Raw genomic sequence first — 20,750 nt, 5'->3', positions numbered from 1 at the left:
TATCAGATGTGAGGTAAGGACTCTATGTTACGATTTTCAGACCCCGCTTCTGTTCGTGCATGATGACACATAATATCGATAACCTAGCGTTTATTTGAAAACGATTCATAAATCAAGTGACAAATGGCACAATGTCTAAGGAAATACATTGAAGCTCGATTTGCTGGAGTTTATTGAGATTAGACGGAACGCTCTAGAAATATATTCATCACGGTATAAAACGGAAATGTATGTATGAAAAAATTATTTGTTTCGTGCATGTTGACTGGAAGCAACTCTCTGATGATCAACGTGTTATTTAGATCTATTGCTATTATATTTCATATATTTTAAGCACTCACAAGTAAAGCTATCATTACATTGGATAAAGCACTGGCGCTGAATGGCCATCAGCGCCCTCTGCTGTTGGCCCCCAATGAGTTAAAAATAAATAATTCTAATGTTGATTTAGAATTAGAATGCCAACGTAACGAACAAACGTTCAAACGTTTGGGCTCAGCCCTAGTGTGAGCGTGTGTGTGCGTCAACAACTTGCTTTAGGAGAGAAGACAGCGAGAAAGCCAGCTGGTATTGATAGTGCAGAAAGTATCGATATTGCGGGAAATTACTATTAAAACTGTTTTAAATATTCAGAATCGATATGTATAGAAAAATCGATATTTTTGACAACACTAGCTCAGAGTCCAGAGACGGTTGTGGTTCGGTCCGGATCTGGACCGGAGTCCGGACTTTGAGAATGCCTGTGTTAGACCTACAGTATAATACTGCCAGCTGCTATAACAAAACCAAAAACAATGTGTATCGGCAGTGTATCGGTGGCAAAAAACGTGATCGGGGCATCCCTAGCTTGTGTGTGTTCATCATGGGTTTGTGTGTGTGTGTTCATGGGTTTGTGTGTGTGTTCATGGGTTTGTGTGTGTGTGTGTGTGTAGTTACCTTGCGGGCAGGGAGCGAAATTAACTTTTTGACTCACCGGCCAGTGGCGGGTAGATGGGAAGAATCTACCCGCCAAGCATATTTCTTACCTGCCAATTTTTTTTTGATTAAAAAAAAATATATATATATATATATATTTTATATAATTTTTTTTTTTAAATAAAATATATATTATATAATCATACTTGTAGTTGTATTATCTGTGAGACATCGCCACCACGCAATAAGTCAAAATGCTCGCTATCTGCAAACAGCTCCACTGTCTGTGTGTACTCTAGTAGCCTCCAGCTCCAAAAAGGATTCTCCTGTGCTGCAGCGGGACCCTATACTAATACTCTACATTCAGCATGCAAGGATTCTCCGGCGCTGCAGCTGGACCCTATTGGTATAACGTTAGGGTTCTTTGGTCAAATCACATTCATAAAGCCCTCAGCTACAATACGCATTGAATCAATGTTATAAGACATTGATATCAGGAGCTATCTGTAGCTACTGCTAGCCCGCTAGGTAACGTTAAGACAATTTAGTTTACTGGGACATATAGATCTAACGTGAGCTAGCTAACGTGAGCTAGCTAACGAGGGAACGGAGGTATTATGCACTCGAGTCGACTATTGCTGGAGCATTTGTTGATATCAGTAGCTAGCCAGCTAGATACCGTTAGACAATGCCTCGTCATGTATTAAACTAAAAGTGAATAGTTGACTGGGTCATTGTTTAAACAGTAACGGTAGCTCATGGAGGTCCGGTCTAGACTCACTAGAGCAGACTGCCTGTGTTGATACGAGCAGAAGCCAATAGTATGCCGCTGCAGGGCTGGCCCGGCTGGGCGGATATGACTCGTTGCCACGTTTTTTTTCAAAATAAGAATATCATACGAACCGAATGCTGCTAACTGCCGGAGCCATCGATATTATGACTGGAGCTGCGCTTGGAGCGGAAATGAGACCCGCACAGATTTTCAAAATAAGAGTATCGTTATGAACTACACGTCTACACGCCACACGGCGGGCAGACCCCCCAGTGGCAAGCGCCAAAGGTAAAAACTGAGCGCCCCTAGCGGGCTGCAGGCTTTAATTTCACCCCCTGCTTGCGGGACTAATAACGTTTTTTTAATTGAATTGTGTTCATGGGTTTGTTTGTGTGTTTCAGTTAAATTAAAGTTGGACCTTTTGTCAATGTTGCGAAAACCTTTCGTTTTTTTATGTAAACCCAGTTGATACGTCCGCAAGGGCCCACATGTGGGCCCTTTTGAGGACGATTTGCCCACCGGCACTTTGGTGACCTCTAGTGGCTCGGGTGTCTATATTTTTTATATATATATATAGAATTAAAGCCCCATTTGTTGCCTATCGATAGCCCTTTCAGGTGACAAAATCCGTTCAGCGGTTCTCGAGTTACATGCCGATATTTGAGGCTTGCGCAAAGTACACGATATTGCGCAAATACTACTCCCCACTCTCAGGGCTCTAGTTCCGTCAATCATTTGACGATCTCGAAGATCTTTGGACAGGGTTGTAGCCAATGAGTGTGGCTTTCCAAAAACAGGAAGAGAAAAACTGCCTGAATTGAAGTCTATGAGAAAACTGAGCTTTTCTTTTGTACACAGTTTACCAAAATCACTCCTAATCACTCATTTCTGAACAGATCTTTATGACATTGGGACATATACTACATAAGACTTCAGGCTATGGATCTCCGGAGTTTTTTAAGCCATACGAATTTCTGGGGAAATACTACTTCTGGACTACTAACTACTACAGAAAAACTTGAGTAACAAGTTTTTCTACAACTCAAGTTCAGACCTATGTTACTCTATTTCATTAGCACTAAAAGTGATCTTTCTTTATTGTATCATAACCTTCAGAATGTTATCTTTCAAAAGAGACCAGGCTTATGCATGTGCTATAAGTATAAAGTATAGTATTTTGGTTTGCAAAAAAGGTATGCAGTCCTCAAAAATGAAAACTAAAATGGCCACTTTTCTGCTTGCATGTTAAGAGGTTAACATGAAGTCTTTACTGTGTGTGTGTGTGTGTGTGTAGCTGGCTCTGCAGACAGGCCGGGAGCCTCCTGCCATCTGGAGGGTACAGAAAGCTCTGCTCCAGAAGTTCAGCCCCGAGATCAAAGATGGACAGAGACAGTTCTGTGCCACGAGCAACGTGAGTACAAGTTACAAGTTACCAAACATCACAGTCCCACAAGCAACGTGAGTACAAGTTACCACACATCAGTCCCACGAGCAACGTGAGTACAAGTTACAAGTTACCACACATCAGTCCCACGAGCAACGTGAGTACAAGTTACAAGTTACCACACATCAGTCCCACGAGCAACACAAGTACAAGTTACAAGTTACCACACATCAGTCCCACGAGCAACACGAGTACAAGTTACAAGTTACCAGACATCAGTCCCACGAGCAACACGAGTACAAGTTACAAGTTACCAGACATCAGTCCCACGAGCAACACGAGTACAAGTTACAAGTTACCAGACATCAGTCCCACGAGCAACACAAGTACAAGTTACAAGTTACCACACATCAGTCCCACGAGCAACACGAGTACAAGTTACAAGTTACCACACATCAGTCCCACGAGCAACACGAGTACAAGTTACAAGTTACCAGACATCAGTCCCACAAGCAACACGAGTACAAGTTACCAGACATCAGTCCCACGAGCAACACGAGTACAAGTTACAAGTTACCAGACATCAGTCCCACGAGCAACACGGTTACAAGTTACCAGACATCAGTCCCACGAGCAACACAAGTACAAGTTACAAGTTACCACACATCAGTCCCACGAGCAACACGAGTACAAGTTACAAGTTACCAGACATCAGTCCCACGAGCAACACGAGTACAAGTTACCAGTTACAAGTTACCAGACATCAGTCCCACAAGCAACACGAGTACAAGTTACAAGTTACAAGTTACCAGACATCAGTCCCACGAGCAACACGAGTACAAGTTACAAGTTACCAGATATCAGTCCCACGAGCAACACGAGTACAAGTTACAAGTTACAAGTTACCACACATAGGGATGGGAATTGATAGGATTTTATCGATACGATTCCATTATCGATTCTGCTTATCGATTCGATTCTTTATCGATTCCCTTATCGATACCTGATCAATTTATAATTTAAATAAATAAATTGGAAATGCAACAGAACTACATTTAGTCATTTAGCTGACGCTTTTATCCAAAGCGACTTACAAGTTCTGTACGACAAGCCATCAGGAAGGGCACAACTCTATCAGCTGAGCAACAATGTTCATCAAAGTGTTGAGTGCTACAGTGTAGGTTAGTTTATTAGGACAAGTGCATGACAGTACGGTTAGTTAGGGTTAGATATATTTTTTTTTATTCAGATAATGGTTGAAGAAGTGCGTCTTTAGTCGACGGCGAAAGATTGGACGTGATTCGGCTGTCCTAACTGGGGTGGGTAGTTCATTCCACCATTGTGGGGCAAGGACTGAGAATAGGCGACTTCTCTTTGATGACCCTCCCGGAGCTCGGATAGGAGTAGGTCTGAGGCGGCCAGAAGATGCAGAGCGTCGGGGTCTAAGCTGGTTAGAATAACAACATGCAACTTGACATTTCTGATTGTCATTTATTGTTGAGCCCCCATGTCAGAAAAATACAAAAACTGTAAAAAATAAAACATTAACTATAGCCTACACTTAAATAAAATAATGTATTTGAGATTCTCTTAAAATGTATTTATTTTTTTATTCTTAAACTAATTTAATCTATTGAATAACAGGTTGTTATTCCTCTGACTTCTGTCTCACTCACACTCACACTCACACTCTCTCTCTCACACACACACACACACACACACACACACACACACACACACACACACACACACACACAGAGAGAGAGAGAGAGCTCCCTCCCCGGGCCCCTGTCCTTTATGTATTGGCTTGTGTTGCTACACGGACACATTTGTATGTTGCACCACTGTACTTCCTGGCTTACAGACGTGTAAATAAGCACTCACGTCTCTCATTATATGTGAACTAAAGAGTACAAGGTTTACACAACAGCCCCCACCTGCTGTTTTATTGTATTTGTACCTGTACTATCCGCTGTCAGCTGTTTATCTCTCTTTGTGAGCTTGATTAAATAGCGTTAGCTCACGTTAGCTCACGTTAGCTCCGCGGCTAATTTTAGCTCACCCTGATCTAAATCAATGACTAGGGTTCTAAAGCATTCAAGTAGTTTTCACTGCACATAGAAGTAGCCAAACAGCGGGAGCATTTCGGGAGCATATTACCAAAACCCAGGCAATTTCGATCCCTTAAGGAATCAAATAGTCTGCCATGGCTACATGCTAACGTAACGTGATTGCGCAACTGTACACTGTAGGCAGCGATAAGGGAATCGAAAGTCACAGGAGCCACACGGTTCCAGGCATCGGCCAATTAGGAACCGGTTCCCAATGGGAACCGGTTTTCGATTCCCATCCCTAACCACACATCAGTCCCACGAGCAACACGAGTACAAGTTACAAGTTACCAGACATCAGTCCCACGAGCAACACGAGTACAAGTTACAAGTTACCAGACATCAGTCCCACGAGCAACACAAGTACAAGTTACAAGTTACCACACATCAGTCCCACGAGCAACACGAGTACAAGTTACAAGTTACCACACATCAGTCCCACGAGCAACACGAGTACAAGTTACAAGTTACCAGACATCAGTCCCACGAGCAACATGAGTACAAGTTACCAGTTGCAATGTTTGCTGATGCAATAACTGACAGGTAACACACTTGGGTCCAAACAGTTCCTCAGCAACATAACTCCAGTGAACATAACTCCAGGAAATACGTTTTCTTCTACATGCTGTTTTATTTTTATTTTTGCCCATGTGAGACATTGTCAGGCGTTTCTGATGAATTCTTGAATAAATTCTCTACCAGACACTTTAGCAGATAATAAACCATCATTTGAAGATTCTCTTCCTAAAAAAGATATTTGGCAAATCTTTTAGTTTTCTTTCTAATCCACCACTCGCTCTCCTGCCCTGTGTACACACTGCCACAGCAGAGACGGCAAAGGCAAAGTAGAGCAATAATAATAATTCCAACATTTCTCTCTCTTTTTCTTGTCTCTTTCTCTGATCTCCCTCTGTCTCTCTATTGTCTCTCCCTCTCTCGTCTCTCTCTCTCTCTCTCTGGTCTCTCTCCTGTCTATCTGGTCTCCCTCTGTCTTTCTATTGTCTCTTGTCTCTCTGTTTCTGTCTCTCCTCTGTCTCTCTTTCCCTCTCTCTCTGTCTCTCCCTCTCCATCCCCTCTCTCTCTGTCTCTCTCTCTCCATCTCTCTCTCCCCCTCTCCCTCTCTCTCTCAGTACCTGGGTTACTTTGGAGATGCTAAGCGTCGTTACCAGCGTCTCTACGTCAAGTTCCTGGAGAACGTCAACAAGAAGGACTACGTCAGAGTTTGCTCCAGACGTCCATGGCGCAGGAGCGCGCCCGCCCTGAGGTCAGTCACATGACACCATGACATCACAGTCACATGACACCATGACATCACAGTCACATGACATCAATGACAATGCTTCTTCTGACATCTCATTTACCGCTTTTCACAAACTCCGCCCACGAATCCCCAACTCTCCCACTAATGATAAAGTTGATTGTGCTATAAAACCTCTGCATCCTACTTCCACCGGACAAACCCTAGCTTTCCATCCTCGCTGTTCAGTTTCTGCTATGAAGTCTGCATATCTCAGCTTTTTCCTTTCATAAGCCTCCTCCACTAAATCCAGGGTTCGCACAAGGTCCTTGGAAGTGCTTGAAAAAGAAAAAAAATCAAGGCCTGGAATTCCTTGAAAACAGCCCATTTTTTAGTCAAGGTGCTTAAAAAGTCCTTGAAATTCAAATCAACTATTCACATAGAAAGTTTTGTTCATCCATGATAAAAAATTTCTGAATCAAGAATTTTTTTTTTAATCTAAAGTGTAACTAATTGTCGGAAATAGTTTTTTAACCGTTTCGGGGCCAAACACGGACATGTCCGTGTTTCGGCACCATGCTTAAAGGGCCAACCACGGACATGTCCGTGGCAAGGTTGTTTTGGCTTTTATTCGATTTTAATAACCTACTCAATGTCACCGAGCGGCACTGCAGATTTACCCCACTCTTCGAATTCTGAAAAGTGCATTACCGGCCAGATCCTTTTAGGGGTGCTGTCTCGATAATGCAGTGTTCCCTGTGGCAGAACGGTGCCTTTTTTTTTTTTTTTTTTTATACGTTCAATAGAGTTTCCAGTTAGCTGGATTCTATACGTGTAGTCTGTAGCTTGGAATACCTTTTACGACGCCGAATTCACTATGCAGTAAAGGAATATATCATCGGCCAATGGACATATCGATCTACCAGATGGCGATCGATAACTGGGAAATCCTTTTGGAGATCCAACCGGCCCACGGTAAGATCTTTTTCACGTAAATTACATGCTGATCGGGCCTTGTTATCATAGCCAACCAGGCGATCAGCGAATGTGGCTACTGAGGCTAACGAGGTTATTGGTAATCAATAATCAGAAACGACGCCCCCCCCCCCCCCCCATTTCATGCATTCATGGTGGACCATGAATACCGACAATATGCATTTTGCGTTTTAGCTTTAGCTTCTGTATACCCGAAACGCTGTTCGATTTAATGTTATTAGCTTAGCGCCCTGTATCTCGCCTTCCAGGAAATATACTAGTCCAAATCCCATATAACGCTTATATTCATGAGGCTATAAAATGAGAACGTATTGATGAAATTTTTTTTTCTTTAAGCCATTTTGAAGGGACGGTTTATGGTCTCAATTGACAATGAGAATGGACAGATAGCAATACTATAAAGTATAGATTTAGCTCTACAAACAGCCTCAGCACAATGCAAGTCTGTTTTGAAATGCTGGCCGTTTAGCGTGAGATTAGACGGCCCCCAATGGCCCTGAATGTGTTAAGCCATAAATATTGGATCCGATTTCTTTCAATAAAGAAAACGGCATTTAAAAGTGAATTGTATCCTTTTTAAATGCCCTTTTAAAATAAAAAATAGTGCTTGGAAAAGTACTTGAAAGTCCTTGAATTTCATTTTGCAATGTCTGTGGGGAACCCTGTGAATCCTCCCAAGGCACGGTCAATTCTATAAAGTAAACTAACCGCTGACTAACAGACCATAATACTAGGTCAGGCCTCAAGCTAACTATCTTTCGTGGAACAACGAGTCTTCCTCCCAGATCCACCCTGCATCGCCAGTAGCTCCCTTTAGGTGTCCTGACTCACGCTTGCCTGAAAACCTACCTCCTCTACATTTCTCACCCTCACGGACAAACTGAATGGCTGCACCGTTCATCCCAATAACATCCTGAATTCATCTGTACTCTTCTACTTTTAATTCCTGCCGCTAACTTCTTCAAAACCTGGATATGTCTCCATGTATACCGGCCTTGAGAAAGACTGGTCTTACAGCCTGACATGATTATGCCTCAACGTTGCTGTCTCTGAACAGAGTGGACACGGCGGGTCCCCATCTACCCACTACAGCACATCATAAGTAGCTCCTATTAGGAATTTTATACGAGTTTCCTCCAGACTCCACAGGTCCTTCCAGCTAATCTTCCTCTTCTCTACACTTTCCCAGTTCATCCACTGTCCCTGCTTAGCCTGGGCCACAGCCTTTGTACACCTCGCTACTTCCCTGAGCTGAGCCCCAGGCCCCCCGGCCTTGTTGCACCTTACCTACAATGTCTGTTTGCTTAAGAGCTGCCTCTGGCACTTCATATATTGACAATGGCCATATCAACTTAGGGAATAAACCAAACTGCAAACACCATAACTTTAACTTGCCTGGAAGCCCTGACCTCTCTATCCTTCCTATACCCTCTACTAAGTTGCTCTATCTGTTCACTATCTTTCAACTCCTCATTATACCACCTACCCAAACGTTTCACTGGCTTGTCCCTTATAGATGGAATTTCCTCCTCATCTACGTAAAAACCTTCTCTCTACTACCTTCCCTCTGGTCAATGAAATGCTTCTCGGTTTACTAGGCTTAATATTCATCCTAGCCCACTTGAAATGATCATTTAACTTCTCCAGTAACCTTTTTGTACAAGGCACTGGTCACTAATGTCATGTCATCCAATGTAAGCCCTAATAGGTGGGAGGCGCAGCCCGCCCCACCGTCTCTCCCCACCTACCGCCCATTTTGAGCCTCTAATTATTACTTCCATCGCCATTGTGAACGATAGTGGTGAAATAGTGCACCCTGCCATAATGCCTATCTCTAGTCTCTGCCATGTTGTTGTAAAATATGTAGTACTAAAACACATTATAATATCTTGGAAGTATGCTTTCACCAAGTTTACAATCACCCTTGGCACTCTTAAATAAATCTAACTCCAAATAAGGCTATGCCGTACCGAACCGAATGCATTTGCCATGTCTAAAAATACCACATGTAAATCTCTTTTCTCTATCTTGGCTGATTGAACAATACATTTCTGAGGTTGCTAGTCTCTGTGCCACAATACTAAAGACAATCTTACCTTCTACATTCAGGAGGGATATAGTCAGAAACTGGCTTAATAGTGAGGACTCTTTGTCCTTGGGAATTAGTATTTATCCTGCTATAACCTGTTGTTTATCCCATACTACTCTCACTAGCCTCCACACGAATCTGAGTACATCAAATGTATCTTTATATTGTAGAGAAAAAGGAACAATTTGAAACTGTTGCAAAACCTGTTCATCTGCCAGTATAGCTTTGAAATCCACGTGTTGCTCTTCAGTTGGTTCTGAATAGAGGTTTCTGAAGAGCAGCGTTTGTGTGCAGCACCTGTTAACCTGTGAATCAGTCTCCACCTCTCAGCAAATCTGACATCCCTCTCTGCAACAGGCGGCAGACCATCCCCAGGATGGCCTCCCCCCCGGCCGCCCAGCCCCCTCCGCCACGTGCCCCAGAGAAGGAGGAGACGGAGGAGACGGAGGAGAAGGTGGAGAAGGAGGAGAAGGTGGAGAAAGAGGAGCAGGTGGAGAAGGTGGAGAAGGCAGAGAAGGCGGAAAAGGCGCCTCCCCCCGTCCAGCGCGAGCAGCGGGAGAGGACGCGGGTCAAGGAGCAACGGGAGAAGAGAGAGGCTGCGGCGGCGAAGGCCAAGGAGAAGGAGCAGGAGATGGAGCGGGAGAGGGAGCGGGAGAGGGAGCGGGAGAAGGAGGAGAAGGAGCGCGAGAAGGAGCGGGAGAAAGAGAAGAGGGTCCAGGCGCAGCAGGAGAAGGCCGAGAAGCGAGCGGCCGCCGCCATGGAGCGAGGGAGGGTAAAGGAGGAGAAGAAGGCAGCGGCAGGGCGGAAGGAGAGGGAGAAGGTGGAGCGGCAGGAGAGGGAGAAGGAGGAGCGGAAGGAGAGGGAGAAGGAGGAGCGGAAGGAGAGGGAGAAGGAGGAGCGGAAGGAGAGGGAGAAGGAGGAGCGGCAGGAGAGGGAGAAGGTGGAGCGGCAGGAGAGGGAGAAGGAGGAGCGGAAGGAGAGGGAGAAGGAGGAGCGGAAGGAGAGGGAGAAGGAGGAGCGGAAGGAGAGGGAGAAGGCGGAGCGGCAGGAGAAAGCGGAGAGGGAGAAGGCTGAGAAGGCGGAGCGGCAGGAGAGGGAGAAGGTGGAGCGGAAGGAGAGGGAGAAGGAGGAGCGGAAGGAGAGGGAGAAGACGGCGCGGCAGGAGAGGGAGAAAGTGGAGCGGCAGGAGAGGGAGCCCAAGGCCAAGCCGGCCAAGGTGAAGGCTGAGCCGCCGCCCAAGAAGAGGAAGAAGTGGCTGAAGGAAGTGCCGTCGTCATCAGACTCCGACTCGTCAGAGGAGGTGGCCAGCGAGGACGAAAGTAAGAAAACACGATAACATAACATAACATGCATAACATAACATTGGATAACATAACACAAGATAACATAACATAGCATAGGATATTCCTTTATTGATCCCCATGGGGAAATCCATAGTCATAGCTAGGGCTGAGCCCAAATGTTCGAACGTTCGGACGTTATGTTGGCATTCAAATTCTAAATCAACATTAGAATTTTTCATTAAAAAATATATGTTTTTGTGTCTATTCATTCTGTTTAAACCAAAGCGTGTGTTTTGCCGGAGTGTTTAGGATCCGCCCCCACGCCGCAGCTCGGTAGAGAAAAGAAACTAACCCGTTTCTAATAATGGCCGAAGGCGTTAGAGGGCGGTATAAGACCGTCTGCCAGCTCGGAGACACATTCAGTACAGCATGCACAAGGTGCCCCGCTCATGCATTAAAGCGTTCCGTCTCCAGACGGATTTCAGTCAATTTGATTTTGAGTTCCGTCAATTTGATTTGGAGTCTGACGGAATTGGCTACCTGGTATAATATGATTTGTAGATGCATACAGATTGAAACAAAATTTAGCCAATCAGAGGCGTCAAATATCATGAAAAAGGGAATTTTTTTCTATCACGGCGGGGCCGCACCAAGCAGTCATTTGCAAGCTGCGGAGCAATATTGGCAGGACGCAGCGACTCGAGAGACAGGATTACGCTAATAGTTCGTCGTCGGAAATGTATAATAATCGCAGACAGTGTTGGATCTAAATACATGGATTTATGGACACATTTATGCCCGGGCCACCAAGCTTATTGAATGGTTAGTGGAGGCGCGACGGCTCTACCGGAGCCCGTCAACCTGTTATATGAAAATGTAATTGTGCTGCCTGTCACTGTCGGACCCCGATACGGGTTGTCTTTTCCTTTTTAGCGCTCCATAAATATACAGTGGAGGTTAAAATAAGAATGACTTAGGGCGGTCAGGTGGCGTAGCGGAGATTGCGCTTGTCACCAACGCAGGAGACGCTGGGTTCGAGCCCAGCTCTCGGCGTTGCTACCAGCTTGGCTGGCCGTTCATACTAATACAATTGGCAGTATTAGGGGGTGGGAAAGCTGGCGGGTGGGAATCTGGCGTTGTGGACAGCGATGCCTACAGGTCAGGTCTCGGCACTTGCTCAGCGGGGCAGGACTTGGTGGAGATAGCGTGCCCTCCCACGCGTTACACTTCACCAATGAGAGTCCTCGCTGCCAAGTGGAAAGAGCGTCACTGGCTTGACGGTGCACGTCTCGGAGGAAGCGTGCGTTCGACATCAGGACACCCTTGTACCGACTCGTGGGAGAACATGCGTACAACAACCAGGTAGGGGAGGGGGGGAATTGGCACAACGACTAATTGGGACGGGGAGAAAAATCTGAGAAAAATAGGAGAAAGAGAAGGTTAAAAAAAATAAAAAATAAGAATGACTTTGCCTGAAAAAAAATAGTTTAGTCAGGAGATGTTTTGACGGAGATGACGCACCCCCGCGGGAATCGACTTTACCATAAATCATAGGCTGATATACGCTAGATTCTCTTTAAACATATAAATGTTACAGGACAAAAGTAATAGATTTAATCACTTTTATTCTTTTAAACTTGGTCTGACCGACCTTCAGCATATATAGACCATGAACAGGCAGTAGATCCAGTAGTAGAAACGCATGTCAGAAAACACGAGTGCTCCTATTGTCCTAAATGTTACAGGACAGTTTTAAAATGCTATTGCAGGGCTGTACAGTGCAACTGTGATTGTGCACGCAGTCGCAGCTTGTAGATGCCAGTCTGATTAGCTACTAGGCTAAAAATGAAGAAAACCACCAGTAACGTATAGGGAAGCCCCCCAAAACCCGGTTCTAAACGGGAACCGGTACTAAATTAGAAAAAAACTGATTATTGATAAGCTCCGACGTTATCGGTACTGCTATCGGTAGTCTAGGAGCGGATTAGCTACGGAGCTAACAGTGTACCATCCATCTGCGACGCAACGGTGGCAGCAACAGTGGACACAGAGTAATGTTAACGTTATGTCGAGTTCATACTACACTACACGTATGAACTCGACATAACGTTAACGTTACTCCGTTTCCATGAAGTGTTTAATTAGCAGCAATCTGTTGTTGAAAATGTTACGTTAAACCGGAAAACCGGAAACAGAAATGCGAGGACAGGAAGCCATCATGAAATCGTTGTAGTCATATTGTAGTCTTTTAGTCTTATTAACTAAAAGATTTTAACAAAATAAAAAGCAGCAGCACTATTGGATAACTGAGTGACTCATGTTTGCTATGTATTTCTTTCTTTAGGGGAGTAGGACATTTGTTTCACAGTTTTAGCATGATGTTTTATAGATGGCTAGGTTAAACACAGGTTTTTGTTTTTAAGAGGGGGGGTTTGATTTGATTTGATTGAAGTGTATTTCAAATATGCAACACAACAAACAAACGTCAAGTACAGATATAGCCTTAAGCCGTTCAAATAATAAACGTATAATCTTTTTTTTAAATAATAATAATCTAAAAGAACCGATAAGAGTATCGATAAAGTACCGAACCGTTAAGCAGTATCGATAAGAGTAGTAGTATCGATAAAATCCTAACGATATCCATCCCTAGTAACGTTAGTATTGCATCATATTTTTGACGTGTTGGACCTAGTGAGCCGTCTAATGAAAATGTGACAGAGAACAGTGAGCCAGCAGTGGCAGTAGCCACCGTTACAGGTATGGCTAACGTCATTAGCGACAGCAACATGGCTAGCTCTAGTATCGTTAGCACTGAGTCTGCACTGACGCTGACGTTACTAGTGAAGAAGATGAAGATGACGATGGCGAGATAGCTGCACCCGCCACCACTGTCGCAACTAAAAAGGTCCACAAGTTCAGGTAGGATTGGCTCAAACTATTCCCCTGGCTAGTATTTGAGAATGACCTTATGTTTTGTAAATACTGCAAGGGACAGAAGCAAGCGGGGAAAACTGCGTTTGTAACGGGAAATCCCAACTTTAGGCTTAACTAAACACAGTATGTCCTATCGGCACACAGCCTGCAGAGACAGCTACATGATGCAAACCAATAAATCGTAGTCTACGGTGACAGCAGCCTTAGGTAGGCAAGTTCTTATTTCCGAGGCGGATCAATGGAGGCAGCTTAAAATAAAAATGTATATCGCCTACTTCATCGCCAAGGAAGAGGAGCCGTTCGTGTAGTTTGGGCCACTCATTACTGTTCACAAGAACAACGGTGTTGATATAAATCCAACATACGACAACCATGTCAGGTAATATTTTTCCAATAATAGTAATACCTTGCATTTAAATTATTTTCGTTTTTCTAAATGCTACCCAAAACAATGTAATGGCATCTTAGGATGCGAGTGTACCATGATTAGTAATGTAATTGCATGTGATGTGTCATCATGTTATGTGACTATAATATGTACATCATACCATAGTAGGCCTCTCAATTCTTATAAAAAAAAGTCATAAACATTCATTGACATAGATCTCTATAAACGGCCCAACACATTGATCACTTTAGGCACACACTGAAACCAGTAACATCACAAATATGAAGCAGGTAATTGCCCATAAAAATAATAAACCTTTCATGGGGTTATTTACAATAATAATTTCATTTTATTTCTAAAGCACTTTTCATTGTGAAACAAAGGTATGCAGAGTTTCTTGTCCTCTTGATTAATGCAATGGTGTGTGTGTGTTGTGATGATCTCATTCAAGGAGCACTACAAGCACACACACACACACACACACACACACATTGTTGTTTTTGTTCTATTAGTGATTTACACACTCTCAGTTGGTTCATTATAAAAGATACAAACCTGAAAACAAAAGCACTTAAATGTTAAATAAAAGGACCACAGTAATGAGGCAGGAGGAACATATTATTTTGCACTATAATTGTAAAATTGTTATTTAAAAAAGTGCCCCTAAAAAATATTCTGTGGCCCTACATTTCATTTAGGGGCACCTGTGCCCCTAGTGAAAAAGCTTAGCGTACAGCCCTGTATTGTTTTACTGTATTTGCCCTATACACAATACATAATTTGAACTATACACAATACATAATTTTAACTATACACAATACATAATTTCAACTATACACAATACATCATTTGAACTATACACAATACTGAATTTGAACTATAGGCTACATAATTTGAACTATACACAATACTGAATTTGAACTATAGACGATACATAATTTGAACTATACACAATACTGAATTTGAACTATAGACAATACTGAATTTGAACTATACACAATACTGAAAAGTTACAGTATGTAGATTTGTTTATTTGTATGACAAAGTCAGTCAACCCTTGCAATCAGTTTCATTTAATGAATTTAAAACAGCATTGATATTACGTAAAAGCAAACTGGCAATAGAAAAGATGTTCAAAATGATCTAGTTCCCAAACGCTAACGCTATTAAATAAAAATATATAGTGGAGGTTAAAATAAGAATATGACAGCCGGAAAAAAAGTTCAGTCAGGAGATATTTTTTTTGCTTTAATCCCTGCCCGCTGAATTATGAATGGCAATAGTGAATAAAATAAATACCGTGAGAAAAACGTAGATCTACGTTTCCGGCACTCAACGATCGGGCGACAGAAACGTAGTTCTACGTTTTCGGCATCCAAAATGTTAAAGAAAGTTGATTTAATAAAACAAAAAGACTGAGCTATTCCTTTTTTTTTATCTACTTTTTCTCCCATTTTCTATTTTTCTCCCATCCCAATTTCGTATCATCCAATTCAACCCTCCCCTGTCTCGAACGCTGTTTCTTGCCTCCCACAAGCCGGCTGCAATGTGGACTAAGTCATACATAGCACGAGTCCCCTCCGATACTCGAGGTAACAGCAGTCGCATCTTATCACCTGCGCGGCGCAATCTTTCAGCGTCAGGGGTCTGCGCTTTGGAGGGGCGCCGCCCCCATCGTTTCCTGATTCTACTGCGCAGGCGCACCAACCGACCTGTAGGAGTCTCTGTCCACAACGCCCGATCCCCACCCATCAGTTTCCCACCCCCTAATACTGCCAATGTGTATTAGTACGGACGACCAGCTAAACTGAAAGCAATGTGGAACGCTGGGCTCGAACAGGCGAACCCAGCGTCTCCAGTATTCGTGGTGAGCGCCTTGCCCACTGCACCACTTAGCTGCCCAAGACTGAGCTATTCCTGTAATAAAAATAAATAAATAAATATGTTATTAACTCTGAAGTGGCCGTTAGTTCTCCAGCTGCTGGCAGCAGTCCGTGCCCACGGCTGTGGAGCCTGATGGCCGCCTGCATGAAGGACTGGTCGAATGACTAGGGGGGATGACTAGGGGTGACTAGTGGTGACTAGGGGGGATGACTAGTGGTGACTAGTGGGAATGACTAGGGGTGATGACTAGGGGTGATGACTAGTGGTGACTAGAGGGAATGACAAGGGGTGATGACTAGGGGTGACTAGGGTATGATGACTAGGGATGATGACTAGTGGTGACTAGAGGGAATGACAAGGGGTGATGACTAGGGGTGACTAGTGGTGACTAGGGGTGATGACTAGTGGTGACTAGAGGGAATGACCAGGGGTGATGACTAGGGGGGATGACTAGGGGCAATGACTAGTGGTGACTAGAGGGAATGACAAGGGGTGATGACTAGGGGGGATGACCAAGGTTGATGACTAGTGGTGATGACTAGGGATGGTGACTAGTGGTGATGACTAGTGGTGATGACTAGGGGTGATGACTAGGGGTGACTAGGGGGGATGACTAGGGATGATGACTAGGGATGATGCCTAGGGGTGACTAGGGGTGATGACTAGGGATGACTAGGGATGATGACTAGGGGGGATGACTAGGGATGATGACTAGGGGTGACTAGGGATGATGCCTAGGGGGGATGACTAGGGGGGATGACTAGGGATGATGACTAGGGGTGACTAGGGGGGATGACTAGGGGTGACTAGGGATGATGCCTAGTGGTGACTAGAGGGAATGACTAGGGATGATGACTAGTGGTGACTAGAGGGAATGACTAGGGATGATGACTAGTGGTGACTAGAGGGAATGACTAGGGATGATGACTAGTGGTGACTAGAGGGAATGATGAGGGGTGATGACTAGTGGTGACTAGGGGGCATGACTAGGGGTGATGACTAGTGGTGACTAGGGGGGATGACTAGGGGGATGACTAGGGATGATGACTAGTGGTGACTAGGGGTGATGACTAGGGATGATGACTAGGGGGGATGACTAGGGGGGATGACTAGGGGTGACTAGAGGGAATGACTAGGGATGACTAGAGGGAATGACTAGGGGTGATGACTAGGGGTGGTGACTAGGGAATGACATGGGGTGATGACTAGGGAATGATGAGGGGTGGTGTCTAGAGGGAATGACTAGGGGTGACTAGGACCGCTCCAACCCCAGAGTGTTCCTTATTCTCCAGCGTTGGTGTGAAGAGACTACTTGGTGTTGTGATACTTGGTCTGCCAACAGCGTATGGGAGTTTAAACAGTGGTTACCGTGGTTACGGTGGCTGCAGTGGTTACCGTGGTTACTGTGGTTGTTAAGGTGGCTGCTCTTAACCCCCCCCCCCCCCCCCTCTCTCTCTCGCTCAGTGCCGGTGAAAGGGGGCGTGAATGACCGCGTCATGAGGGAGATGTTCAGGAGCTACGTGGAGATGCTGGTCAGCACGGCTCTGGACCCCGACATGATACAAGCCCTGGAGGACACTGACGGTGAGGAGACACACACACACACACACTGTATACACACATACACACACACACACACGCACACACACATATTTATACTCACATACATACACACACACACACGTACTGTGTATACACACACACATATATATACACACATACACACTAGGGATGGGTACCGAATTCGGTACTTTTGAGGTACAGAACCGAAACACGTCGGTACTACAGAGTATCAAATCAAGTGAGAAACCGAAAAAAAAATTAAAAAAAAATTAAAAAAAATCTTTTTTATTAATTTTTATTTTTATTTTTATTTTTATTTTTTTACTTTTTTATTTTCATGTCAACGTTCACACGCACAATATATGCTTACCTAGGATTTGACTTGTTTCAACAACAAAGCAGTCAGAGCAATGGCAAGCCGAAAACTGTCGAAATTGTAGTTATTTGAAGTTTGAATTTTTTTTTTTACGACTGAGGTAGGTAAATTAAATTTCTTGAGACTAAAGTACAGAAAAAAGGTACCGTTGGGTACCGGTATCGATTCACAGGTACCGGTCAAATGTGAAAGGTACCCATCCCTAATACACACACACATACTGTATATACACACACGTACACACACATATACTGTATATACACACACACACATATATATACACACATACATACACATCCATACACACATATATACACACATGGGTGGCACAGTGGTTAACACTGCTGCCTCACAGCAAGAAGGTCCTGGGTTTGAACCCCAGCAGGGGGCCTTTCTGTGTGGAGTTTGCATGTTCTCCCTGTGTTTGCGTGGGTTTCCTTCAGGTACTCTGGTTTCCTCCCACACCATAAAGACATGCATGGTAGGCAGGGACTACAGATGGAAACGAGCTAATTAGCTCAAATCTGGCACATTTACATTGATGTGGAAACTGAAGATGTTCATTAATGTGCACTGTCCCTGGGTAAAAAAAATTATAAATAGTATACACACACATACACACTGATTTGTAAAATATGTTATCAATAGTCAGACAACATTATAAACTTAAAGTGTGTGTGTGCACTTTGCAGTACAGAGCAGCTTAAGTTTCACTTTCACTTCTAGTAGTAGAGTAGATTTACCTTCACGTGAAGGAGAGAAAGAAGGGTCTAGAGGTGACAGGGATTTGGCTCTTTTAGATTCAAACCCTGCAGCAGCGAATGCTCGACTGGAGAGAAGCTCAGAGGACCAGTCCAGACCAGCAACAGTATGTTTGTGGTCAGGTTTTCTTTTTTTATAACTCCAAAGATCAAGAAGAAACTGGAGACTAACCAGCAACCATGCTGGAGATCATGTGGTCACATGGATGTAGACCATACACACACATGCCGGTCTGGTGAAAAGATAAAAGGATACTGGGATAAGATATTGCAGAGTTTAAGAAAAATAATAGGATATGAGATACTTACTTGGGAAATTCGACACAAGACATAAAACGAAAAGAGGATGAATATCTTATTAAAGTGCTGTTATCTGCAAGTAAAGCTATTACAAGACTATGGTATGCATTGGAATCTCCAACAGAGGAGCAGTAGGAGGAGCAGGAAACATTCTGAATTTTCTTCCATAACAGGAGAAGAATCACTAATGTAATAGAGTTAGAGGTTTGAACACACTGAAAAAGTTTTGGTTACTCACGTTTTGTTTACTTGTTGCCAGATGCCTGTTTTTAAGTTCCAGCTGAGAGGTAGGAACTGGAAAACATAATGGTTCCATAGCCTGAAATCTTAAACTACAGTACAGGTCAACAATCCCATGGAAAATTTGTGTTTTGTAATGTGTGTACCGGCATTAACCTCTTAAGCCCAAATGTAGCCAAGAGTAAAGACCATAACCCTGTTAAAACAGCAGTCAAAGTGTACATTTTCAGCACCACGCTTGTTTACCAATGATTTTAACTGTTATTAGTGAAATATGAGTTTATAGAAATCTCAGGGCATCGAGTCAGAAAAAGGCGCTTATAGACGCAAGGATTTGGCGCAACGTAACTTGAGTAGTAGTCTTTTGAGAAGAGACCCGGTGTTTTCGATGGGCTTTCGAATACAAAAAGAAACTACACTACCCTGTCAATCATCTGACTTTTAGCGTGACTTTTTTATTTCTTATTTTTCGGGATCATATCCCACAAACCTGAACGTTATTGCCATAAAACAGAACACAGTTAGTTTCTCTACCCCTCTGTGAACGTCTAGCAAAAAACTGCGTTGCAATCTGATGAAAAATGCAGGAGAAATGTACATTATAAAAATATTATTATTTGATTAGTAGATTTCATTCTATACATAAATTTTTTGCTGCACTGTCCGGGGCGTGTCTATTCGAATGGCAACCGTTTTGTGTGTTTTGCTAATCTGATTGGCCACTGACATTTCTGGTCATGTGACATGTGCGCCCAATCGCGTGACGAGCTGTGTCTTTGCCCATTTCCGCGTCGAACAGCCTGCAAACTACCTAACGCCTAGTTTATCACTGGTTAAGCTTAGGCGACTCTTTCGAAGTTGGTTAAGGTTAGAGTTTGGAATCAGGGCTGGCGTTCTATCGCCATGCTCTAAGACAAACTCTAACCTTAACCAACTTCGAAAGAGTGCCTAAGCTTAACCGTCGAAAGAACTTGCCGTCACACGATTGGTGCACATGTCACATGACCAGAAACGTCAGTGGCCAATCAGATTCGCAAAACGCACAAAACGGTTGGTATTCGAATATAGGCGTCCTGGGCGCCTGGTGATACTAAATCCAGATTGAACTCTGTCATTGGAAAGGGGAGATTTGGCCCGATCCATAGATGTGCGACTGCCATAATAAGGTCATTTATACGCCTGATATTCTATATTCTATAATCATATTTCAAATGTGTCCGGATGACAAAATTCAGTACTGTATCTACAAAACCTCCTGTTAAGCATCTGCCCTTTATTCATTTGCTTAGATTTTTTTGTACACGTGATCTCAAGAAGGTGCGGAATGAGCTCCCAAATTTTTCATGTCTGGTAAATTTTTGCATGGTGTTATTCACAGTCAAAGATGAAAAAGAGAACCTTTTAAGCCCAGAGACCTATTTTCAGAAAATCCGCCTAAAATACATACCTAAGTAAATGGAAGATTGCTCTACTTCTACAAGGTCCATTTGCATGTTCTTGGTATCTAGGGACAT

The 20,750-nt window shown here is 43.6% G+C and overlaps 1 protein-coding gene across 1 annotated transcript in view; it reads left to right on the top strand.

The window, feature by feature from the left end:
• Nucleotides 1-20,750, top strand: part of LOC311235218 (proline-rich protein 12-like) — a gene marked incomplete at its 3' end in the record, with an annotated part of 62,806 nt that overhangs the window by 30,820 nt on the left and 11,236 nt on the right. Inside the window, exons 8-11 of the mRNA XM_084322620.1 lie at nt 2,982-3,098; nt 6,313-6,446; nt 9,862-10,823; nt 17,461-17,580. Of these exons, the coding sequence (XP_084178746.1) occupies nt 2,982-3,098; nt 6,313-6,446; nt 9,862-10,823; nt 17,461-17,580 (1,333 nt within the window). The remainder of the gene's footprint in view (nt 1-2,981; nt 3,099-6,312; nt 6,447-9,861; nt 10,824-17,460; nt 17,581-20,750) is intronic.

The sequence above is a fragment of the Notolepis coatsorum genome (assembly GCF_963971535.1).
Source record: "Notolepis coatsorum genome assembly, chromosome: 10".
Taxonomy (NCBI): Eukaryota; Metazoa; Chordata; class Actinopteri; order Aulopiformes; family Paralepididae; genus Notolepis; species Notolepis coatsorum.
The sequence above is the reverse complement of the archived record's forward strand: the minus strand, read 5'-3'. Positions and strand labels throughout refer to the sequence as shown.